The sequence below is a fragment of the Callorhinchus milii genome, unplaced genomic scaffold (genome assembly GCF_018977255.1).
Source record: "Callorhinchus milii isolate IMCB2004 unplaced genomic scaffold, IMCB_Cmil_1.0 Scaffold3, whole genome shotgun sequence".
Taxonomy (NCBI): Eukaryota; Metazoa; Chordata; class Chondrichthyes; order Chimaeriformes; family Callorhinchidae; genus Callorhinchus; species Callorhinchus milii.
Genome location: NW_024704744.1, coordinates 64,753,054 through 64,772,969, shown reverse-complemented (window position 1 = coordinate 64,772,969; position 19,916 = coordinate 64,753,054). Strand labels below are relative to the sequence as shown.

The 19,916-nt window shown below is 41.3% G+C and overlaps 1 protein-coding gene across 1 annotated transcript in view; it reads left to right on the top strand.

Moving 5' to 3' along the window:
• LOC103174876 (filamin-A-interacting protein 1) overlaps positions 1–19,916 on the top strand; it is a 102,176-nt gene that overhangs the window by 41,533 nt on the left and 40,727 nt on the right. Inside the window, 2 exon segments of the mRNA XM_042332877.1 lie at positions 9,845–10,018; positions 12,571–12,749. Coding sequence (XP_042188811.1) covers positions 9,845–10,018; positions 12,571–12,749 — 353 coding nt within the window.

Below are 19,916 nucleotides of genomic sequence, written 5' to 3'. Positions count from 1 at the left end.
TACAGTAAATTCACTTTACAGTCTATTCTGTGAAGCGTTTTGAGATGTCTCGAAGATGTGATAAGGCGCTATATCAAATGCAAGGATTATTATTATTACAGCAAAGCCTGTGAACTGCTTTGCAACAATCCCCTGACATGAAAATGTCTACATCAAATGCAAGGATTATATTATTACTAAACGGTGTGTGCTTCCCTCAAACTAAACTTTCTTCCTCCTCCCCTTGATTCTTACTTGGGTTTAGTTCTGGTAGATGCCATCAGTCTTCTGATACCTCACTTAAATGGTCATTCTTCATGCTTCGAGCAGTGAGAATCCGCCTAATATTTGGCCATTAGGGGGGATCACAGTCTACGTTTACCCATTCCTCACCTGACTACCCACGCTCGCTTACTCGCCATGCATATACTGCTAAGAATTTCCAGGGTTTTCTGTTTCGCCCACAAAATATACAGTCACTTAACTTTACAGCATATTCTGTGAAGAGCTTTGAGACGTCTCAATGACGTGATAAGGCACTGTATCAAAAGCAAGGATTATTATTGTTATTATTGCAGATTCAATTATGGCTGAATCCAATGACTTCTGAATTATGGACAATCTAAAATATTATATTAATAGAATAAATCTATATTAATAGAATAAACCCAAGTGGAATTTTACCCCATATATCTAGGAACTTGAGGTGATTTTTCTTCTCCTCTATAGCCAATAGATACTGAAGCCATGTGTTGTGCACGTGTGTGAGCGTGAAGGTGTGTGTGAGCGTGTGAGTGTATGTTTTTGAATGTGTGAATATGTGTGCATGTGAAGGTGTCAGTGTGTGCGTATGTATGTGAAGGTGTGTGTATGTGAAGGTGTCAGTGTGTGTGTGAAGGCATGTGGGTGTGTGAAGGTGTGAGCATTTGAGTGTCTGAAGGTGTGAGTATGTGCGTTTGTTTGTGTGAAGGAGTGAGTGTGTGTGAGGATGTGAAGTTGTGAGCATGTGTGTGGTGAGTGGGGGAGGGCTCAGTTCTTCACCATAAGATGCATTTCCCCACTCACCCAGCAGAGAACTTTTATGGCACAGAGAGATTCTACACTGTCATAATCAACGAAACACAGCAATAAATTCTTAAAATGAACTAACAGATAAGTCATTCAACATCAAACGCTTTAAGCAATAAACACGGCAAACAGGATGCTGGGCTATATTATTAAATCAGTTGAGGTTGGATCCCAGATGTCATACCCAGGTGTACAGTGCTCTGGTCAGACCACACCTTGAATACTGGATACAGTTCTGGTCACCACGACATTAGAATATAGGCCAACATCGATTTAACTCCCCAATTTTTGTCTCTTGCCAGTCTTGCCTGTAGGAGAGCATACAGGATGATCCCCAGTGTTAGAGGATGCATCATGACAGTAGAACGAGAGGACATCATTTCAGAGTAGTAAAGGGCAATTTCACGACTGATGTCAGGAAGTTACCTGGAATATTGGAACCGAGTCAAGCCTCTTGGTGGCCTCAGTACTCTGGTTCCTGAACCAGGCAGTCGGCAGAACTCCAGGGCACTGCTCATCAACAACAACAACAACAAGATTCCATTTATAAAGCGCCTTTCACGTCAGGAGGACGTCCCAAGGCGCTGCACAGTTGGGTCATGACCCGAGCAGGGGGGAAATGGTGAGGGGAGGGAAGGGAGGGAGCGAGGAGGGGGGAAATGGTCAGGGTGAGGGGAGGGAAGGGAGGGAGCGAGGAGGGGGAAGAGAGTCGAGAAGGGAGCTGAAGGCTCATGACAGATTAGCCAGGCTAGCTCATCAACAGGACTTGGAGGAGCAAGGATTCCTCCCGATGTGAAAGGTGCTATACAAATATAACTATATTGTAGTGTACTCTTCTCACTCAGCAACTGTTAACCCTCTGAGCTAAAGCCCTAATAGATACAATGGTCCAAGCCGGGCAGGGGAAGCTGATTTAGCTGGTTAAATTCCAGCAGTACCCCAAAGCACACTTTGAGGACCCTTAGCTTTTGCCACCCTGTGCCTAATATTCTCTGTAATTAGGTTTAACAGGCTGTGTCCCTGTATGGAGAAAGTGAGCATTCCATTCCAGACACAGGAAAATTTCCATGTGGTGGCATATGTAAGTGGAACTCTTAGTCTGATCTGGATACTCTTAAGCATGGGTCAGACACCCGGCTGACCAAAAAAAAGATTGAAAGGCACTGTAGAAGTGCACGTTATTGCCTGCTTGTGATTCCTTGTGTTGGCATATCATGGAAAGCAGTTGCTAGACTCATCTGCAGAATTTTAGATGTTAATACTCCTGCCTTCAGGAATACGCAATACTGTGTCTGAGAAATTCCAGATTTAGTTAAATGCCAGCAAATCTTCTTAATGTTTGGCAGAAAGTAACAGTGAGACACACAAAGGCCAGAATATCTCCTTGTAAATGTATTGTTCGGCGTTAATCTGAAAGTGACGTTAGCGAGCTGTGTAAACAGGGCTGATGCATTTGTTCAAAGGACAGCCTGACTGTCAGTAACTGTGAGATAGCACGGGACTGGAGTTAATGCTCTCAGGGCTGTGCCATGGTTTGCTTTGGCTGAAGGCCAACTTGTAGATAATTAATTGTGTTAGCAAAATTGACTGACTGACACACTGACTGACTAGCCTGTTAGGGGGAAGTTGACATCATCTCACTCTGTACTTTGGCAGCAGAGCAGAACAAACCTGCGTAGGCCGCGCGCTTTATAAAGGAAAAGGCAGATGTCTCTCAGTGCTTAACAACTCTGAAGGAAAAGGGCAATACCATTTGCAGTCGAGTTGAAATTATAGAAAATTATGATGTCACAAGGGAGATTTCAGAGAGACTTACATATAGGCAGGTTGAGGACTGACAACCCTGGAGGATGCGGAGGGTTTTCAACTTCCAGTCAGTGATGGTCATTGATCCTCTGTTCGCCTGCGGACTGACTGAAAGACAATGCTAAAGTCTCTTGCACAGGACAGTCAAGGAACCTGAACCGAATGTCACTGTACACTGTGGTGTTTCCTTTTTCAAGTCTCTGGCTAATTGTCTCTTAGAAACCCTCCGCATCCTCCAGGGTTGTCAGTCCTCAACTTGCCTATATATAAGTCTCTCTGAAATCTCCCTTGTGATATCATAATTTTCTATAACGATTGATAATTGAGTGCATTTTGGGGCTGAGGACTTGTGTCCACTGTGAGCTGAATTAAGACCATCTCTAAACGTTTGGTAGTTTTGCTCCCTCCCTCACCTCGTTCAAGATCCGTCTCAAGACCTACCTCTTTGATCACTTTGATCATCTTTTCCCTTCCCACCCCACTTGGCTCCCATCCCTAGCTCGGGTGCCAAGCCAGTCTTGTTACCCACCTTGGGCCGCCCTCCCCATCGGAAAGATGTTTATATATAACTGTAAATTTGTGTTGTATGTTATAGTTTGAGAACCTCTAGCATGAGAGAGAGGAATCTTTTTCTCCTACCGATCCCAGGGGCTCCACAATGTCTTCTCAGATCAGTTCCCTCACCACAGTTCAGCAATCAAACTTAGGATGGTGTTCCAGGTCTATCTGCCTCAGTGCCATCCTCTCCCGCACCAAACTCCGTGACCCCATCTCCCCCATTCTCGCCCGACTCCATTGGCTCTCTTTCCTTCAGAAGATCCAGTTCAAGATCCTGTGTCCTCACCTACAAAGCCTTCCATTGCCTCTCCCCACCCTACCTCTGCGTCCTCCTAACCCCCTACCAACCCGCCCGCTCCCTCCGCTCAGCCGGCTCCGGCCTGCTCCATGTCCCCCGACCCACCTGCCCCACCATTGGTGGCAGAGCCTTCAGCCACTCTGCCCCCAACCTCTGGAATTCCATCCCCCATTCACTCCGCCTCACCCCTCCTTAGCCTCCTTCAAGTCCCGCCTCAAAACCCTCCTCTTCGACCATGCCATCGGCCAATCCCCTTCCCCTCCCCTCCCTTCTCCTCCCCTGACCCCAGCTCGGGTCCGAAATGCTGTCTCTGAACAGCGCCCTGGGACGTCCTTCCGACATGAAAGACGCTATACAAATGTAATCTCGTTGTTGTTTATGTTGTTACCCACAGAGCCTGAGTTTTTGGTTTATTTATATTGACAGGAACTGTCACAACCAAAGGTTTGAATTTTGTAGTTAATCTGAAAAAGAACTGTAGAAAATCCACTTGCAAATTAACACTGAGTTTAAGACAGTATCTCACAATTTTGCAGCATCTTAAATTTTAAAGAATGATCTTCAGCCACATGTTACTTGTGCCTTGGGACTTTTCCCATCTTTTTGTAGTGTCCAGCTGGAATGTGAACAATCCATTGCACACTTGTTGCACATGTAATGTAAAACTGCCTTCATGCAACAATACCCACATGCTACTCACAGTGTGTTCATCTCAGGCAGAGATTCATTCACACTACAATAACAGTCATGAGTTGTGTATGAAATTAGACAAATATTTCCACTTATTTCCAGGGTTTTGTCAAGCAGCGTATTTTAAAGGTCACAGTTAATCGGTTGAGTTCTTTTGAAACACACTGTTGTGATTTTCTTTGCTTTCTTCCACATTTTAACATCCGTGCAGTATGTGCGAGGCGAAGGTAATTGGGGCCGAGACTCCATCCGTTGCAGGACTTTCGCTTGCTGGCATTCCATTCACTGTCTGCATTATACAACCGGTGTAGAACTCAAATCTGCAAAGCATCAACATTTATTAGTTTTTTCGAAAAGTCCCATGCGGTACTTTTAATTGAATTACATTGCTATGAAGTCATATTTCACTGTCCTCTGGAGGAAACATTACAACAGAAAAAAAACTACTTCCTCAGGTTGGGAGTAAAAGAATGCACAAACTTGTAAGGCACGTTTTCTCGATGTTTCTTACAGTTTTACTGCAGAGAGTCAGCACATGTCACATCCAGGCTCCAAGATGGAAGTTTGCGGTTTTACAATGTAATTGTCCCCCCAAAATTTAAAGCACTTATAATGTAGAATAACAGACTACTGCATCTAAAAATGTACACAGTATTTAAAACTGGAGAAATAAGAAAGGATGAAGTGAAAATCTTGGTATGAACAATGATTTGTTTAAATATATTTCTTTTCCAAACATCCTGTTTTTTTCACATTTGTGCACATGCTCAGTATTCCTCAGTATTCAAGCTTTCATCCATTTTTAAACATAATCAATGCATTTGATATAGCACCTTCCACGACGAGAGATTGTCTCAAAGCTCTTTGAGGATTTACTCCAAAGTGTAGTGACTGTTCATTTTGTGGGCAAACACAGCAGCTAATTTGTGCGCAGAAATGTCCATCAAACAACCATGAAGTGAGTGAACAAATTTTTATCTGGGGGACACCAGGAGAATCCGAGAGAATCTCCCTTTTTTTATTTGTCAGTGGGATCTTTTAACGTTCACCTGGACAGGCAGTTGGAACCTCAGTTTAGCAATTCATCCAAAGAATGTCCCTGTGACAATACAGTTCACCCCCACTACTGCACTGGAGTATCAGCCTCGACTGTCAGTTCAAAGTGTCAATATGGGGCTTGAGCCCACAACCTACTGACTCAGAGATGGGAGTAAAGCCAACTGCCCAGGCTCTCCCTTTATTACCTTTTGTAATGAAGGGAGAGAAATGTTTCACGTGATTCCATTCTGTACTTTACATAAAAACTCTATGAAAGTGCTTTGAGATGTTTCAATGAGATGAAGTATATGTCAAATGCAAGGATTATTATCATTATTAACCATGCAAGAGAGGTGCGGTTGCAGAATATGTTTAGTTTGAATGGTCAGTGCATCTGCGAACAAGCTGTGGCTATAATAAATCTTAATCTACCATGATAAACATATCACGTCATATAGTACCAGTGGAATGGACAACTCTTGGTTCACAATGTCAGCAAACAAATGTGCTGAAGTGAAATCCCACCGCTGGAGGCTGAAGCTCTCTCCCAAAATCTCTCTGTCTCACTACATCCCTCTGTTTGCAATTCCCACCTGAAGACCTATCTCTTTGCTTGCGCTTTTGATACATTCCTCTCCTCCACACTCACACACACGCCCTTAGCTCTTTCCCAGCTAGGCTTCCATCCATGATTCCATGTACAGTGAATGCCTGAACTCAGATGAAGCACTGGGATGGCAAATGGAGCTTCATTGCTTCTGCTTCAGAGATTACATTGAATTACATAGAATGATATGTCACAGAAACAGGCTGTTCAGTTCATCTAGGCTTTAATTTCCACGGGAGGACCATTTTTAATTTTGTCCTTTTTGTTCAGGGTGTTTGACACATGTGAAAACCCATCACCATGATTGAGAATATCCAAACTAAAATGCGAGTTATATGCATCCCACCTATACATGGAAATTCCCGTGTTTGGAATGGAACGTGCACTCTCCCTAGAACAATCCACCCTGCTTGCTTACCTAATTCTAGAGTATTAGGCACAGGTTGGCAAGAGCAAAGGCTTCCGGGATTCCAGAATGTGAGTTGGAGTACTACTGGAGTTTAACCACCTAAGACCACATAGCTTGCCACTGAAATGCATGTCCTTTAAAGTTCTCCCATCCTTTCCTGAAGCCACTGACTTGTGCTGGGATAAGATTCCACAAGTACTGTGCTCAGTTAACTCAATACAGAGCAGGGATCTGACCTGGGATCATCAAAATACCATAATTTGAACAGATTAAACTATTTTGCTGTTATTTCACAGGGAGTGCGTAACTCATGTCTGAGACTCAAGGGCTCTGTTGAAAAATAAACGTCTGTGGGATGTGCTTCCGAATCTCACCCATTAGTTTATTTTTCAATACACTGATCACCATCATTTACTCCCCGTATAAACTATACCAAAGGGCTGATGGTAGTCTGGGGAGCATAGGGAACAAGGAGAGCTGTGACAGTAGTCAGTAGTTTCTGCAGACAAGTATTTTAGCCCACGTGAGAGCATTTCCTCTTTGCAGTGATCTCATCTTAGCTTCATGCTGAGTTGGCTCAGTGATTTCAGATGGGCGACCACAGAGCCTCCACCTGTGCTTCACAGCCTTAAAAATAAGGACGTCTTTGTCTAGTCCATATTTGGCCATAATCAGAATCAGTGCTCCTTAACCGCACAGCCTGTTGACGTCTTTTCTCCGTAGGTGTTGACGCATCGTTTGATTCATGGTGTGGAATCAGAGACGGTGTTCAGACCTTCAGGTTTTATTTGGCACACAAGTGGGAAAGGGTAATTGGAAGATAAAATGAAACAAAGAGCTTGTTAAAAGTAGTGTTGGGGTAGAGTGCTTCTGGTCTATTGGCAGTCTTACAATTTACATCCAACGGCTAATAGTGGCTTTTCACCTATGAACGATCTGGTTTTGAATCCAGACCAGATTCATGCAGCGAAAGACTTTATTGGCTGTGAGAGTTCCAAGTGGATGTACGTTGGAGAATTTCAACCTAGTTCCTAGTTGGTACAAATGGGTGTGCTGGTGGGTGTGCTGCGTTGGAGTTACTGTGCTTCAAATGAAACATTAAACTGTGGTTCTGTCTGCTTGTTCAGGTGGACTTTAAAGATCCCATGGCACTATGTAAAAAGAGAAGGGAGTTTCTCCCAGTGTCCTGGCTAAAAGTCTCCCAAATAAAATTGGTCATTCACTTCATGACTGTTTGTGAGACATTGCTGTGTGCAAAATGGCTGCCACATTTGCCCAGAAATACAGTCACTATACTTCACACTAAAATCTTTTGAAGCGCATTGAGACATCACAACAAATGCAAGAATTATTATCAACAAATAGAAAAGTATTAACAACAAGGTGTACCGGAAGAAGCGTGTCTTCTTAACAACCAGTGGCTGTACATTGGCACCCCAGTGCTGCCTGTCCATGGCGCCTCACTGATATAATTCTCAGTGCCATTGATCAGTTTTTAGTTGGAACACTAGATGGAGTGCCTTACTATTGTGGAATGCTCGACATCAAGAGGAAAGGAAAACTCATCTGGGCGACTGGTTTACTGTTGCTGGAAGTGCGTGTCAAGTTGAGTGTTTAACATTGGCCGTAGAGAACTATATGTCCCAGTCTGACTCCCAGTCCCCAGGCTGAAGAGAGAGAAATGCTGGCAGTTAGGTTCTGCAGGATATTAGAAAAGAATAAAGTCAAATAATAATAATGATAACTCTTGTATTTGATGTAGAGCCTAATCACATTATTTAAACTTCTCAAAATCCTTCGCAGGATTTTTATTTTGAAGTGTAGTGACTGTAGACGAACGTGAATTATCACCGTTAACGAATGCAGTTATTTCTATTTTAGTGTCATGGGCTCCAATTTGTAGCAGTTTATTGTAAGAATTGCTTATCTAGGATCTTGAGTTGGAAATAGTAATCCTACTTGTAACTGGAAGTGGGTCAGTCTGACCCGTGGGAACCCTGCTTCTATGGGTCTGGAAGTGGGAACTATAGTGGGATTCATGAGGATTGGGGTGACACATGTCTGGATATCTATGGGATTCCACAGAGCAATCAGCAATTCTTGTACAAATCACTGAATGTTGGAGCCCAGTATTTTCTCTCCTTGTTTTTCCTCCCCCTGCATTTATGTTCCTTGTCCCTGTACAACATTTATGTTTTAGTGTTAAATCAGCGTGTCAGAGCCACCCAGATTATGACCTCTCCATGGATAATGATAGTGCTATGACTTGTTTGACCTACCAGCCGGTACTTTCGGCACATGGGGAGAGAAGCATCAAGCCTTGCAGCAAAGTATTGGTTAGATGTGATACTTAAATGGGTTCTGTTGTTTTTCTAACTGAGGACAATGCTCCAGGAGGGTGAAATTTATTTTGCTGCTGCTGATAATCTTTTCTTATAATACGGAAATCCCATTGTAAAAACACTTTGTCAAAGCTGTTGCACTTCGATTCCAGAGATATTTCAACCACTAAATATTTAAAGAGAATAACTAAATTAAACATTTCATTTGATTGTGAAGTCTGTGTTAAGGCTGCCCCAGTTTACCTTCCAAGACGTTATCCTAGTGAAGGATGCTATATAAATGCAAATTGATGTTGTTGGTGAATAGTAACATATTACTAACTTCACTACAAAACACTAGTCAGTTTCAGTAGGTTTTCATACTGTGTTACATTAAATCAATTACAACATGGCTGGAAATGAGTTCAGAGATTACAACATTTGGTGCTTCATTTGACATTGAAAGGTGCAAAATTGAAGGCAGCGTTTTAATGAATGATGCACATCCTGCGGGTAATGTTGTGACCTTGACTAGAACTTCAGTCAATTATTACAAAATAAATAAACATTTTAATTATTTTACTTCTACTTCCAAGCTTTCACTCCATATATTTGGTAATTAGCTAATGTATTTTCCATGACTACAGTTAGTGTGTTGCTTCCTGTCACCATTATGGCCTCTGAACATGTAGCAGGAAGAGTGTTTGTTTGCTAAGATTATGACACTAGACGAGAAGGTTTCGCTATGAGATAAGATGTGCAGTCTTCTCTCTCGACCGGGCAATAGGGTAGTCATATAAAACACTATTCTGTGTTTGCTGAGTATTAATGCTCCTTTGTGTGTTATAGTTCTGTTAGGTACTGCACTTCTTAACGCATTGCATTTGCTTGTCCATATCCACTTGAAATACCCCCAGAAAAATTTGATCATTCACTTCATGACTGTTTGTGGGGCATTGCTATGCAAAAATTAACATTTGACTACAAAATACGTAGTCACTCCACTTTAGTAATGTTAAATGAACAGTTACATTTGATAATTCTCATCTGCTTTTACTGAATCTTTGTAGGCACGAGAGGACATCATTCACCTGCTGAAGTCTGAGAAGATCAATCCTGAATCTCTAGAAGCTCACTATGGTTTTGGTGTTCCTGAGAAGATCCTACGTACATTGTACAGGGATTCCTATCAAGCTCAAGATAAGAGTTTGGAGGAAGATGTGTATGAAAAACCAATAGCAGAGGTACAGTATCAGACATATGCTGTGTATGTACATCACATAGAAGGATTGATTTGTTAGCTTTAGATTAGAGTTGCTCCAACACGGTAAACTGGGTCACCAGACTGCAGGGGAGAAACTCCATCCGGGTCGAGATTTACTCTAATTATGTAGCATTTTAAAGCATCCAGAGTCTGGCAAATAATTCAATGCAGTCTTAGCTTTGAAGCCCAATGTCAGTAGTTCTTAAAAGAAATTTATAGGAAACTAGCTTCAAAATTAAAGCTGTTTTGAAGAACTTGCCAAATTCTGGCCATTCTGAAATACTACATAAATACAATAAATCTAGACCCGGTGGAAATTCTCTCCACCAATATCTAAACACAGCAGAGTGGAGTCACCTAACTTCACTGAGCACACCTCAGAAGCAATGGTTCAAATAAAGACTATTGAGAACTATGTTACAAACTGACATATATCCAACATATGGTGAATTTGATAGTAATAATCCTATTATTTGATATAGTGCCTTTCACGTAATGAGGATGTCGCAACATGCTTCACAGGTATTACTGTAAATTGGAGCAACATTACATTTTATGGGTGAACGCATTACTCAATTTGCGCTCAGTGTACAAACAGTCATGAAGTTGGCAACCAATTTTAACTGGGAAATTGTTGGCCAGAACACCAGAAAAAAATTCCCTTCTCTTTTCAAATAGTGCCATGGGATCTTTAAGGTCTACCTGAACAGGCAGACAGTACCTTGGTTTAAGGTCTCATTTGAAGGGTGGCATTTTGCAGCCTTTCATCACGCAACAAGGTGATAGTTGATAATATTAAACGCATGATAAAAGCTGCAAATTTAGACTCTAAAATTACCATCGGGTAGTAAATCCTCCGCCTCCCCACCCCACCCAACAGCTGCTTGCTGGATGAATCTTTTTGGCTGTTCTGAAAACAAAATCACCCCACCGTCTTTGTATAGTGCCATCTAACATTGCCAGGGAGAGCCACAAGGATGCTGTAAATGTAACATTACACTCAGCAGCTCTGATTCATCCAAAGGCAAAACACAAGAGAATCTCACCTCTCTCCTCCTGAGCAAGGCTCCAGGTTCAATAGGATAGTTCCCTGTGACTCAGCAACAATATTTTGAAATCCCGCACTAATCCATAACACTGACTCGTACCAGCTGACAATAACCTGCACAACCTCTGACCCTTTTTGCACAATGTCCCTTCAATTAGAGAACAAAGTGACTGTACTCTAGAATCTGCAAAGCATCTTTCTGTGGACTGGAAATACCAAGGTTATGGGCATGAGTATGGAGGAGATAATCAAATACTCCAGGGACACAATATTTCCTGTGCTTCTGGAAATGCCATTAGTGGAAAGCAGCCAGCCATGTCTGACTGCTGGAGATTGATAGATATTCTTTAGCTTTGCTCGATTACGTTTTAGGGATGAGGGAGACATTTTGTAAAACTTTCCCTCAGAAGTTAAACAAGTGGGGAATAGCCCAGGATGGGGTAGGTTGTACACAGTGTGTGGCCGCTTCTAGTTTCTACTTATTTTCTATTGTTTATTCTGATAGAAGGAAGACCTGATTTAGGAAGATTCCTAGAAATAACATTGTGCAATCAATAAGCAATGGTGCTGATCGGTCCAGCCTGCTCTGTACTAACTCTCTTCACAGCCGTTCCACACTCTCTTCACAGTAGTTTTATTGAAACCTGAGAATAAATAAGGCAGAAGATTAACTGCTGAAGTGAAGCGTGAGGGGTGCAGGTCAGAAAGGCAGAAATTGGCCTTTTGCTCTGAATTGCAGGAAGTTAAAGCACATGGCCCCATATGGTGGTGTAGTCCTTCACTTTGTAAGACACGAGATGCAGGCTCCAAACAGTCTGGCTTTGGAGATGATATTTTAAATCATTTTTATGAAATGTTGTTAGGTTTGTTATAAAAGTCTAAAAACATTTTATATAAAATAAAGTTTTGCTAGCACACGATGAATGACCGGAATCAAAGTTGAAGTACATCATTGTGTTAATTGCATGTGATATCGTTCCAGAAATGAGGCCCTTTAAATACATCACCTTGTCTCTTTGCTATTTTCCTTTACGTTCTCACCTTGATATCACTGACTATTATGCTGCATTGTTTTTGGTCTTTGGACCTGAAATGTGACCGATGGTTCAAGTTGACTTTACAATTGGCAGAATTCAAAAAGAGAAGAGAGTTTCCATGGCTAACAATCCTGCAATAAAATTAGTTGTTCACTTCATGGCTTTTGTAGGACATGGATGTGCACTAACTTGCTGCCACATTCGCCTGACAGAACAGACGCTACATTTCACAGTAAAATCCTATAAAATGCTTTGAGACGTTTTGATTACATGATAAGGCACTATATCAAATGCAAGGATTACTGTTGTTATTATTAATAACGACTCATTGTTCAGTAACCAACTGATCAAGGAGGTCCTGGTAAAAGAATCAGAGAACGGCAGGCATTGAATGGGTTCTCCATCTGCTTGAATGTAATATGCTTTTTTTTCTCTCTGGGACTTAAGCTGGATGTGCTGGTCGAGAAACACAGAGAGACATATCGACGAATGCTTGAACAGCTACTCCTGGCTGAGAAGTGCCACAGGCGTACAGTATATGAGTTAGATAACGAGAAACACAAACACACCGACTACATGACCAAGAGTGATGATTTCACCAATCTCCTCGAGCAAGATCGAGAAAGGTAAGATGAAAGGGAGCTGATTAGTAATAGGCAACCACTGTCATCACCATTGTGCCTCAACTCACGTTAGGGAGAGAAAACCACAAATAACGCAGAGACAAATGGAAGATAAAGACTCATTCACAAAATATTATTACTCTCACTACGCGAGCCCTGTAACTCAGTGGTTAGAGTATTCATCTCGCAAGCTGGAGGACCTGGGTTCAATTCCTGGGCAGGGTGAACTGTTAGGCAAGTTTCCTTACTCCATATGCCTCTGTTTACTTAGTAGTAAATAAGAACCCAGTTGTCCGTCGGTTGGTGGATCATTTTTCCGGGGTTAATAAACCCTTAAAGAATGTGGTCACTCAATGCACAACTGTTTTTGAGACACTACTGTGCGCAATTGTTTCGTCCACAAAATATACAGTCAATTCACTTCACAGTATTTTCTGTAAAGGGCTTTGAGACATCACAAAGACATGACAAGGTGCTGTAACAAATGCAAGGATTATTATTATTGCGTAGCTTGTTGCTACAGACTTTCATTCTCTTGTAAGATCTATCCTTCGATTGGCTGCAATACCAGTGTTAAATAAGTTGTGTCAATGTACAAAAGCGGTTTTATTGTGAGAAAAGTCCATTGAGTTAGCTGCATCTCCAGAATGATAGAAAGGCACTGTAACCTTCAACACCCTGAGATAGGAAAAATAGCAGCCAGGGATCCTGCTCCTGATTTCTATTCAGGTGCAAGTGCGTGTGCATCTGCTGGATGTATGTCGGATGATTTATGTAGCATTTCGGATTGTCCAGCATTTGGCAAATTGTTGAATTCAGTTTTAACTTTGAAGTTGCTTTTCTGCAGTACTTAAAAGCAATACAGAGAAACGGCTTCAAAATTAGGGCTATTATTTAAGAACTTGACAAACTCTGAATGCTGTTAAATGCTATATAAATAGAGTTCATGAAACACCTTTTAGAGAGCAGAAAAATAGTGTGTGGGGGTGTGTGGGCACTGCTTTCTTGTGATTTCCTTATGCAGTGAAATCCCAACTTAGGAAAGATACAGCAATATGAGACAGAGATAGCGGCTTCCACCTAAAGGGATGGAGATTAAATTGAAGGCAAGTTGAATGAGTACCTTCCACTGAGCACTTGCAAAGCAGGATTGCACTGATCTCATTTGTCCTTTTAGCCAGGGAATGGTACATGGGTTAAACAACATGAATTGGATCGATATTTCATAAGGTCTGTTATTTGTACATGAAAATACAGATACATATATTGAAACCAAGGAGACAGAAGCCAGTACTTGGGAGTGTCTAATTGAGAAATTGCTGAATGAGTGACCTACCTTCCTATATGCTTCAGGTGTGCTGTAAGGAGTCCAACTATGACTCAGCTACATAGACTCTTTGGACCGAAAGCTGCTGCCGAACACAGCCCCTTTGGACACAAATCAGTCTGATCAGACATGTAGACCCTGTCCATCACACAAATATTAACTGACATGTCTGTCCACATGAGCAGACTGGATAATCATCCATATGTAGGACAGACAAAACAGTGCAAAGTATTCTGTGCAAAGTGAGGGATTTTCACAAAGCAATAGGCAATTTATAAATCTTAATTGGGACTAATTTAAGATGCTCATGAATTTGTGTAATTCTGTCTGAAATTCCATCTAATTTTAGCCGGAAAGGCCATTTTGTAAAGAAATTAAGATTGTGCAGAGTTGAGGAAAATTCTTAAATTCAGCCTCAATTTGGAAGCGTTGTCTTATTGAAACCGTTTGCAATTCTGTGCAATCATAACTGTCAAGACAAATTGGTCTTACACACAAAGCGTGGGTAGAGTTTCAGATCTCTGATGATTCATTTGGTTGCTAAATGTGACTATCTAGCATGGAACTCCAAACTATACGGTTTTAGCTGGTTAGACTCCAGCAGTACCCCATTGCACACTCTAGGGTCCCCAAGCCTTGGCTTTTGCCAACCATCCCAATAAACATCGTGGGGTGCATGGAATTCTCAGTTTGGTTTGGATACTCTTAAGCATCGTGATGGGTTTCCACATGTGTCAGACACCCGACTGATCAAAAGAAAGAAGGGAACTGAGCCATAAAGATTAGGAAGATCCATGAGATTCACTTCAGCCTGTTCAGCAGTCACCCAATCTGAAAGTACTATGAGATGTCTAGAAGACGTGAGAAGCGCTATACCAAATGCAAGGATTATTATTTTATTAATACTGTTCTATTACAGTTGAGATGTTGATTTAATGTGAAAACTGGATTGGATTGATTTTAATAGTAATTCTTATAAGGAAGTGCTGGCCCATTGGAGGCTCTAGCACCAGCCAATCCCCATGCCCTTTGCTTTAGGAAATGATGGATCTGTCCTGTTTTTCTATTTCATGCTTGCATGCAGACTTTACTTCAATACTTTTCAAAATGAGTGTCATCATACATGAATCAATGCCATCATGTGTGAGAGACTGTCCAACTAAACTCCATTAACAGGTTCAGATGAAGAAGTCCCTCCAGACCATTCAATATAATCCCTCCAGAATATGCACCCTACCATCTGCTCATCACAGCATCAAGACGTTTATTAAATGTGTTCAGTGTCCTGACCTCAACTACCTTTTCTGGTGACCCATTCCAGTTGTTAATTACCCTCAGGATAAAGAAATACTTCCTGAAAATGACCTTTGCAGTCCTAGGCGATTTTAGCTCCCTAAACGTACCTAGAATCTCTGTCTCACTATTGTCAAACAATGATCCTGTCAGAGACCACTCTAGCTATAGGCAAACTAGGCAGCTGCCTAGGGCAGCAGACTCCTGGGAGAAGTAATATTTTTTTAATGCTTGACTGGGGCAGCAGCGAGTGCTGTGTGCTAGCACTGGCAGTGGCCTATGGCATTTTAAGGTAAGTTTATCTCTCTTGGGGTAGGAGGGGAAACTCTGGAACACTCTTCCTTCTATCCCTCCACCTTGCCTCTTCCTTCCCCATCTTCAGGTCGCGCTTGAAGACCTTCCTCTTTGACCGTGTTCACCTCCCACTACCCCTGGCTCAGTGTCGTGCTCCGCCACTGTCAAGCGCTCTGGGACGCTACACTGCATGAGGGGCGCTATATCAATGTAAGTTGTTGTTGTTAAGGGGGTCAGCACATTGAAATTTTCCTTAAGGCCGCAAGTTATCTTGAGCTGTTTCGAGGTCCTGTATATGTTGTACTAACACGAGAAAAATAAATTCCTTCAGAGCTATGTAGTTGCCCTTGTGGTTTCTTTAGAACTCGCTCACAAAACTGCAAAGTTACTCTTTATGGGCCAATAAAAATATCCCGGTTGATTTTGTTCAGAGTTGTTTACGTTTCCTTTGTCACAAGTGAGTAAAAATATCCTCAATTTCTGATGAAAGAAAAGGAAATTAGAACACCCTGCATGCTGTGAAATGTTTGTTTACAGCAGTGTGTAGTGTAACATTAGGTTTCCCTCAATTTAAAGGCTGTGTTCTGTTTGCAATACTGTTGTGCTGGGACAAAGCCAGGTGTACGTTACTTACTGTCAAATGCGAGTCTGTAATTTTATCTGTTGAGGGTGAAAGACCAAGACTTTTGGCAGTCAGTGCCTCCCAGTGTGTGGTAGTGATTCTCTGGGCACATTCTCTCTTCCCTTAGGAATGTAGCAGCCAGTCTCTAAGCACTGCGTGATTGCACATTCCTTTCTGCTGCTGTCATTCTGGCTCCCCAAACACTCCTGGCTGCTCTTGTGATGATGTAATGTTAGGACCAGGTCACTTGTAACAAACACAGGATACTTCAGGCAATAAAGAACACCTCATCACCCCCCACCACCACCATCACCTTTTGAGCCAGTGATCCCTTTATGCTTTTAAAGAAGACTAACTGAAAGCAATGGGAAATTTCTGCTCCTTGTCTATTTGTGGTCGGTGTTAATGAAAAAGTACTGTTCGGTAAAAGTGTGAAACCGTGCCATATTTTAAAGGGACATTGTCTTCATCAAAACAGCATTGAGCAAATGTTTGTGGATTATTGACAAAAACAGACCTCGTTGGAATAAACTATTTTGAAACACTGGGAGTAGCATCGCTATAACCAGAACAATTCTTTGTTTTGCTGGGGGAAGGATCTCTTCCCCCAGCAAAACAAAAAGCTTTACCAAGCAATTGTTTTCTCATGGAAGGTTAGGGTTTCTCCCCTTGTCCAATCCAAAAATGTCTCAAATAAAATTGACCATTGACTTCATGGCTGTTCGTGGGACATTGCTGCAGTCACTATACTTCATAATAAAATGTAAAGTGCTTTGAGATGTCCTCCTGATATGAAAGGTTCTATGATAAATGCAAGGATTATTTATATTTCCCCTTTAAAGTACAGATGCCCTGATTTGAATACAGTGTGTTTGCACACTGGTGGTTTATTGTGTTGCATAGCGCCAGTTACAAATTCCTGCCTGCAGTCATTAAAGCTAATGTGTGCAAGAAATGACCAGTTACATTAAAGGTAACTGGTGTGAAAATTTTCATGCCCTAATGTGTGAAGCACATGATTTTATAGTGTAAACATTGAGGAAAATAGTTGACTTAAATACTTGGTGAAAATCGATGTTTATATTGGAACATAAAAAAAACTGTATCCATTCATAGATGAACAAAACATTCAATATATTTATTAATAACTGACACCTTCACAGATTGAAGTTACAAATCTGATCATTCTTTTCTTGCCAGGAAAGGACAATGTTATGTGCGCATCTCGAAACTTGCCTCGCTGTATTCCCAGCTTATCAAACTCTGCAATGTGATGCTCATGGATTCCCAGAATCTACTTTCCGGGCACTGGCAGTGCAGGGAGACGAGTTTAGGAATGTGCACATTATCGTAGACTATGAATAAAATCAGTAAGTTCAACAACAACAACTTGCATTTATATAGCACCCTTTGTGTGGGTAGCGTCACGGAGCACTTAACATTGGTGCGGCTTGACACCCAGGTGGAAGCGGAGGAGGTGATTGAAGGCACGGTCAAAGAGGAAAGTCTTCAGGTGTGATTTGAAGATAGGCAGAGAGAGTGGGCAACATGGAAAAATTGAAACAACGAGTTCCAAAAAAATTTTTTTTAAATGAAATTAGGGTGAAAGTTATTTTTTGATCAATTTGACTTGCACCCAAAAATAGCTTTTTATTGTTGAAAAATTGATTAATAAAAGGATTTTAATGATCCTTAACACAGATGTATAAACTGTGCTGCAGCCAATTTTCAACAGAGCAAACTGTGGCAGTGTTTCTGGTATTGCAATACCTTAACCCAATGGACGGCAGCCAAGGACAAGGAGACGCAGAAGATTTAGACTGTTGCTGGTGCATTTGGTGCCACAACTTGTACTGATTTGACCAGTCTGTATTAAAAAGGGGTACATCTTGGTGTCGTGATCTTGTGTTTTACTAAATTGCAGCAATGAAACAGTCAATACTTATGACAAAACATTTAATTTTCTAAACAGAATACGTCATAGCAGTCATGATATCAAATGTGGCACAAGCCCTCGATACCTTGTACTACTGCTTTGTCGTGATGGATGCTTCGAATTCTGACCTCCTTAGCGAAGGCCAATGTACACAAATAGTGATACCAGTAACCACTACATAGAGTTACACAGAATAAGTTCCACATTCTCACCACCCTCTACATCAGTGGTGGCCAACCTTCTTGGTCAGCAACACATTAAATCTTGATTGAATATATCTTGATTTATGTCATAGATCAACAAATATTTAATCAAAAAAACCTGGAAACAGACTATTAATTGAACACGGACTTACACAGACTCATTTTTTAAACTGAATTATTTACTTATATATATATTCTATGCTGGCATTGTCCAGTGTATTATATTATCCCCCAAGACTTTTCTTGAGTTTATTTTAAATAACAATAGATAATAATAATCCTTGCGTTTAATATAGCACCTTATCATGTTGTGGAAAGGTTTCAAAGTGCCTGAAAGTAGGGAGAGGCAAGATTATGAATGGATTATTAAGACAGAACAAAGTTGACGTGGATCTACTTGGCTGTTCAGAACTAGTGGAGCCTGATAAATAATCTCTGAAGAAAAAAAACAATAATAAATTGGTCACGTCAATCCATGACTGTTTGTGGAACACTGCTGTGTGCAATTCGCTGCTGCATTTCACCCACAAATATACAGTCAATTCACTTCACAGTATATTCTGAGAAGCGCTTTGAGACGTCCAGAAGACGTAAAAAGCGCTATATCAAATGTAAGGATAATTATTATTACTGCAGTGGTGCAAGTTAATTTCTGGTGAAACCACATTCTCAGGTAAAATACAAACTCACAAAACTTTTTGACAGTGAAACTGTACTTTGGGGAATTGTGTCCCTCACTATATAAAACATTGGTGAGAGTAAAGGCTTCATGTTGATCTATAATAATTGATATGTAATGAGGCATAACCTTTAGGATCACTCCATTGTGATGATGGAGTTCCTGAGTTTCTTCAACATACCTTATAAACCATCCAAGTGATAGGCAGTCTTTAGCTAAGCAACATTCCATAACAGACAGGACATGCTGGAGTGGTGTTTTTATCTCAGTATTAGCTCTTGTATCCAGTTCCTTCTTTACCTGATATTGCCTGGCGATGACAGGAACTACACCATGTTTCACATCTCGTCCCAGTTATCCTTGCATCCCCAGGAGGACAATTGGCTGGTCCCAAAAATGCTACGTTGTGAGTAAAATCATTAAGCACCATTTTCTCATAGCTAATGAGTGCCTGTGACTAGAGAGAGTGAAAGTATTCACACAAAGTTTAAATACATGGTAGAATAAGCGCTGAGCTGTCTAAGGTGCAACATTTTCAGCACTAAATTCTCAGTCACACTCAAAAAGGCCAAAAAGGATGATAAGAGTAAGAAATAGAAGTGGCACACTGGTACAATAATCCAGCCTCTCATACAGTAGAACCCTGTACGCATTTGTTATTATAAGTTTGCTTATAAGACCCGCAGCCAAATCCCTGCTCTGGTCAGCTCCCACTCTCGGCATCAGATCACTGATGATGTCACTGTACAAGCCTAGTGGGCAGGAAGTTGCATTGGCAGGAACCTGGAAGCCATTTTGTAACATAGGAAGCTGCCG